The sequence below is a fragment of the Pyxicephalus adspersus genome, chromosome 12 (assembly GCF_032062135.1).
Source record: "Pyxicephalus adspersus chromosome 12, UCB_Pads_2.0, whole genome shotgun sequence".
Lineage (NCBI taxonomy): Eukaryota > Metazoa > Chordata > Amphibia > Anura > Pyxicephalidae > Pyxicephalus > Pyxicephalus adspersus.
Window position 1 is genome coordinate 10,271,898 of NC_092869.1, and position 6,000 is coordinate 10,277,897.

The following is a 6,000-nucleotide window of genomic DNA, read 5'->3' on the forward strand; positions in this document are numbered from 1 at the left end:
AATAGATCGATCAAAATCCCAGTTTTGGGTCTCCAGGAACTGTATGCAATATTGTTTAAGTATCCACAGCATATTTGCACATTATGGCAGATTAACTTGCTAAAAAACAACCTATCCAGCACTAGGATTCATGCATTTTCCTCTGAAGCTTCACTCCAGCCATCTTCATTGCTCAGATCGGGATGACATAACTCCGAAACACGTGCAAAAGTTACTTTGTTCTGGCCCAAATCGTGCCGAGACTTACACTGAGCCGCACAGTTGTGACTCGGTGTACTCTACATTGGAAAAAAACAAAAAAAAAACAAAAGAGAGACAGGCAAGATCTGACAATGAGCAGAAAACATCTGAGAAAGGAGACAAGCTCCTCAGTCATTAAAGAGCCTGCTTGTCAGCATTTTTAAGTGTGCGGACTTTAGTTCTACATTAATGCACACTTGTTATCCTTGAACTTGGATGAAAAATGTTAACATAGCGGAATACTACAAAGGTACTCTCTTCCTAGAAGGGGAATCACTAGGCTTTTTGCAAAACTGTTTCCAGAAGTCACTTAGCTGCTGCAGTAGCTTAGTTCCATGAAGACAAATACAGGTTATCCAAGGACAGCAGCAACACTGATACGGTTATTAGTGTTATAAAGAATTGATTAACACTCTCATACAGGGACAGACAAGTCACCATCATCCTCCCACACAGGGCTTTCAATTAGAGTGTGGTGATAGTAATAGGGCAGACAGGAAGCAAACTCCAGAAGCCATCTTGGAAAAGTCCTAAATGATTGCTGCCCACCTCCAGTCCTTGGGAACCAGGATGAGCGCACACGTGTTTAGTCAGGAAATGACTTTTTATATAAAAATCCTGGTGTGTATGTGGCCCTGGAGGACTGGGGTTGGCCAGCCCCGATCTTTATATAACTAAACTTATGAAGAAGTCAGGCTGACGAGTAAACCCCCAGATCCATAACATCAGATAGATGCAGGTTGTGCAAAGTAACCTTCATCTGGCATGAGAGTTGCTGGACTCATGTGGCCACCGCACCAATATCATTTTTTTTTAACCTTTAGTTAATCATTCACCTAACCCAGCTTCAAAAATTTCTGAGACAAAAAAAAAACAACAATTTTCACATCTATGTCAAGTCCACATCCGATGGAACGTTTGTTCCGTTTTCACCCGACCTGTGCATGGTAAATATTCATTAGACACTGTCAAGTAGCAGCGCCATGCAGTGCTGATTCAAGCCTGTCGGCACACATTTCCTCTGAACAGTTTGTTTTCAGTCTGTTTGTGAGAGAAGTATGTCTGCTGTTGTGTTTCCTCTCTTCCTTTTCACAGACACAGCTCTTCCTACAGTCGCAAAGAATATAAAACACAGACGTCGCGAAAGCTTTAACAAACATTTCGACTTTATGTCTGCTCCTCCCTTCCCTCGCTGCTATCAGAGGATGCTGGCTTTTCTCTATCAAGTGTGCATTTGCTTGAACAAAGCTACTTTCTTCCTCCTGCACACACTGGTGCACCGAGCAGGCCCAGCTGTGCTATAGCCATGGGCAGAAATCTGGAAGAATAAACATTCTATAAAGTAGTTGTGTATGTTTACCGGCTATTCATGGATCCCATCATGAAGGGAAATGTGTGTACTGCCATTCTCAATCACCTAGTGGAAACACCTGGACTCTAGCTGTGATTCTGCTTCTCTCCTACTATTAAGTGGATCAGTGACCCGGAAGAAATTCTGACTTCATTGGCCATTGACTCACTAAATATTGAAACTGCGGGAGAAATATGACAGTGAGGAAATCATTTTCAGGAGTGTGGGGGTGGTAGTGCACATATTTCTCCCAACATAGCATGCATTTAGCGAGATATTGGCATCTAGTAATACAACACAAAGGAAACTGGATTTGTTCAGAACAGAAATCCTCCAAGTACAGACATGGACAAAATTGTTGGTACCTCCCTATGAAGAAAAAAAAAAAAGATGAAACCACAATGGTCTCTGAAATAACTTAAAACTGATGAACCTAATTGCCCCCACAATTGTTAATGTTGTACTGAACACAAATCGGACATTGCTTTAAAGCTTTCATTGAAGGGAAAGTTTAAAAATGATGGCACTCCTAAGATCCTAAGATTTTGTTACACGACCTGACAATCTGTGAATTTTCTCGCTTTATCGTTCTAAATGAGACTGTAGCACCTGTCCTGTGGGTAGTTAGGCCCCGAGTTCCTTGTAAAGGATTTTATCTGGGGCTCATAGAAGAACCGTACAGAATGGACCACAGTCCGTTCTTTGTGCCTGATGGAGGAATCCATGACCTGCAACTAAAAAAGAGCTTTCCGACTCTGGGCTGGTGGTTTTGTTAGGCAGCCTGGGCCAGGTCCAGCTCCAAACTATACCCGGGTTCCCTCCCTGTCGATTTTCGGTGATTTTAATGTTCTTTTCTTTAAAAGCTTTATGTCTGTGGACCTGGAACTGGTGTGACCAAAGTCCAAGAACATTCTCTCGGAAGCCTGGTAATACAAAGTTTAGCAAATTCCAGTCTGACTTTTCATATTATTCTTTTACCATGGGAATACTCCGGGGTCTTGTTCCATTCAGCTTTCTGTCACTCAAGAAGCTGGGAACTGTGAGATCAGACCCCCGATGGATGTTGACCCTGGAGATCAGCTAGAATCTCTCTAAAGTTGTGCTTGGGTTTCCATCTTTCTGTCTATTCTGAGGTTCATTTTTCCTATTGCAGCCAAACCCCAGGTAGCTGGTCCCATGGACATTAATCTTCCTAACTTTGTATGTGTTTGGGGCAGGGTCCTCTCCTGTGTCACGGTCTGTATTCGTCATTTGCAACACCTAATGTGCAGCGCTGCATAAAATGTTGGCGCTATGTAATTCCTGTTTAACAATATTGTCACAGGAACATTAGGCTGCTGGAGATGGTCTTATAGCCTTGCATGCTGGTCCATCACTTTTCCACGGTCATTTGGACAATGGACGACAAGCGTTAGATTCTCGTCCTATATCAGCCCTGAGCCGATTAACGGATGGAAACCATTGCACGTGTGTACCCAGCCTAACCAATCACTTCTGAGTGTCTCCAGGCCACCTCAGAACATCTAAAACAAACTATTGATCTTGTTTCACACTTGCTTTGCACACACTTTGCTCCATGACACCTCAAAGACCTGCAAAGGTTCTCATAGGACAATTACTATTCACAAAACACTTTTATCAGTGAGCTGTAAGGGTACCAACAAATCTGTCCATGTCCATAGGAAAAGAACACATTGATCATCATCAGATCCGGTGCCAATCCCGTGTGCCAACAAGCTGCCTCCCCCAACGTCTATTTGGGTATAAAAGATGAAAACACACCAGACGATGACGATTGCAGCTTCCTACACAAATGTAACAATAAAAGGATCCATGCTGTGTAATAACAAAGTGTTTCTGAATGATATCATCAGGAAGATATACAATACACATCCAGGGACGGAGGATTCACATGCAGGGACGGAGGATTCACATGCAGGGACGGAGGATTCACATGCAGGGACGGAGGATTCACATGCAGGGACGGAGGATTCACATCCCTACATCTTTATTTTGTACATTAAACAGAAGAGTTTATGATATAAGCCGATATCAGAATCCCTGCCTCACCTACGGATTGTGTGCTGGATGAAGTGCAACCGATGTCGTCCCCGTTGTGTCACCGCAAACCAGCGACAACACAATTCACACATCCATGGATAATAAAATGCAAACAGCACAGATATTGGAGTAGATGTGGACCCTCAGCGCTTGTTCTCATCATATAGATGTATATAATTGTATTCATTGCTGCACAACCCAACCATTGCATTGTATAGGAACCCCCGAACTGTGCATATGGTCTCCTGATTGTAGAAATGACAAATCGGACTTTAACGGCACAGATAAAATCAGTATTTCGTTCTCGGTGCTATTTGTCAGTTCTACAATCTATAGTTATATTATCTGGGGATATTGATCTGACTATACTCCTCCTGTCTATAGGGAGCATGGTGTCCCCCCTAATACAGCGCAGTGTCCAATGCTTTACTAGCACAGCATGCAGCCCTGACCAATGGTAACATGCCTGAGGGGTCATGTGACAGGGTGACAACACATAGACAAGCTTGGGATGGAGTTGTCACGCTCATAGCAGGAAGTGCCTGCAGAAAGTCTGTCATGGCAGAATCATTGTCAGGATGGAGTGTGATGGAAGCAATGTATAGGAAGCATTATGGGGTCAGACATGCAGGGTACAAGCAGCAGGGCCTCACCTTCTGGTCCACGATGGAGCAGGCCATCTCTCGCACGGCCCCCAGGCTCAGCTCCCCGGGTTCGGGCAGGACGACAGGCTCCCGGCTCAGGCCGATCTGGATCTGCAGGGAGAGGCCGTGGCCCGCGGGGCTGGGCGGCCGGATAACCGGGGGGGCGCTCATAGACAGCTGGGCCCGCCAGCGGGAGACAGCACAGGGGACGCGGGTCAGTCACACACAACAGGCGGCACCCCGATAACTACAGGCCCGGGCTTCTCTCCTGTCACACGGCTCAGGGAACACACACTGCCAGCCGCATGCCTTCCCAGCACAGCCCCGGCTCTCTGCCGGCCCTCTGCACTCCCCGCCGCCTCACACACCGACCACAGCCGCCTCTTCCCTCCCAGCAAAACTTTCACCAACAACAAGTCCGAGCGGCGCCCACACACACACATACACACACAGTGTGAGCGGCGCCCCCTGCCGGCCGTCACGGGGAACGGCAACTCGTGGGGCCCTCTGCTGGAAGGAGTGCGTCATGTCATCCAGCACGCCCATTCGGGTACACGTGAACTGGCCTGGGAGCAGGAAGACAACCTGCATGGGAAACCTTCTGTTCAGGGGGCAGAGAGGGCATTATACAGAGACTGGCAGCCTGATATTATATACAGTAGGACAGGGACTGGCATTGTACATTTATACAGTAGGGGAGAGACTGGCATTACACAGGGACTGGCAATATACAGAGACTGGCAGTCTGAGGTTATATACAGGAGGGCAGAGACTGGCATTGTCAAACTATATATAGATGCATAGACTGGCAACACACAGGGATTGGCATTGTAATACTACACAGGAGAGGAGTGACTGGCAATATACATAGACTGGCAGCCTGAACCTATAAACAGGAGGGCAGAAACTTTCATTGTAATCCCATAAAGTATAAGTAGAGACTGGAAATATTCAGAGACTGGTAGCCTGAGAGTACTTACAAGAGGGCAGAGATTGGCATTTTAAGCCTATAAAGGAGGAGGAGAGACTGGCAATACAGGAGCTGATAACCTAAGCCTATATACAGAAGGGTAGAGATTGGCAATACCCAGAGAATAGCATCCTGAGCTATACAAGGGGCAGAGACTAGAATTATACAAGGACCAAAAGTCTGATCCTATATACAGGAGGGCAAAGACCATTAATGTAATCCTATACAAGAGGGCAGAGAAGGTATTTTAAAACTTTACAGACTGGCAATATACAGAAACTGGGAGCCTCAGCCTATATACAGGAGGGCAGAGACTGGTAATATACAGAATCTATCATTCTGAGTCTATACAGAAGAGACTGGCAGCCTGAACCTATACAAGAGGGCAGAAACTGACAATAATATTAATATTAGCCTGATATACAGGTGGGCAGAGACTGGCATTTTACAGAGAGTGACAGCCTGAACCTATACAGGAGGGCAGAGACTGGCAATACAGAGGGCGATAACCTAATCCCATATACAAGAGGGCAGAAACTGGCAATACAGAGGGCGATAACCTAATCCTATATACAGGAGGGCAGAGAATGTCAAACTAAACTTTTCCTAAAGGACAGAGATGTGCAAGAGATCAGAGACTGGCAGTCTGAAGCTATACAGAGAAGCTACCTGAGCCTATACTAAGTGACAGTGATTGGCAATCTAAACCTACAGGAGAGCGGAGACTACAGATA

The 6,000-nt window shown here is 45.7% G+C and overlaps 1 protein-coding gene across 1 annotated transcript in view; it reads right to left on the reverse strand.

The window, feature by feature from the left end:
• PRKD1 (protein kinase D1) overlaps positions 1 to 4,731 on the reverse strand; it is a 72,577-nt gene extending 67,846 nt beyond the window's left edge. Inside the window, exon 1 of the mRNA XM_072427396.1 lies at positions 4,306 to 4,731. Within this exon, the coding sequence (XP_072283497.1) occupies positions 4,306 to 4,467 (162 nt within the window). The 5' untranslated portion in view covers positions 4,468 to 4,731. The remainder of the gene's footprint in view (positions 1 to 4,305) is intronic.
• Positions 4,732 to 6,000: the final 1,269 nt, after the last annotated feature.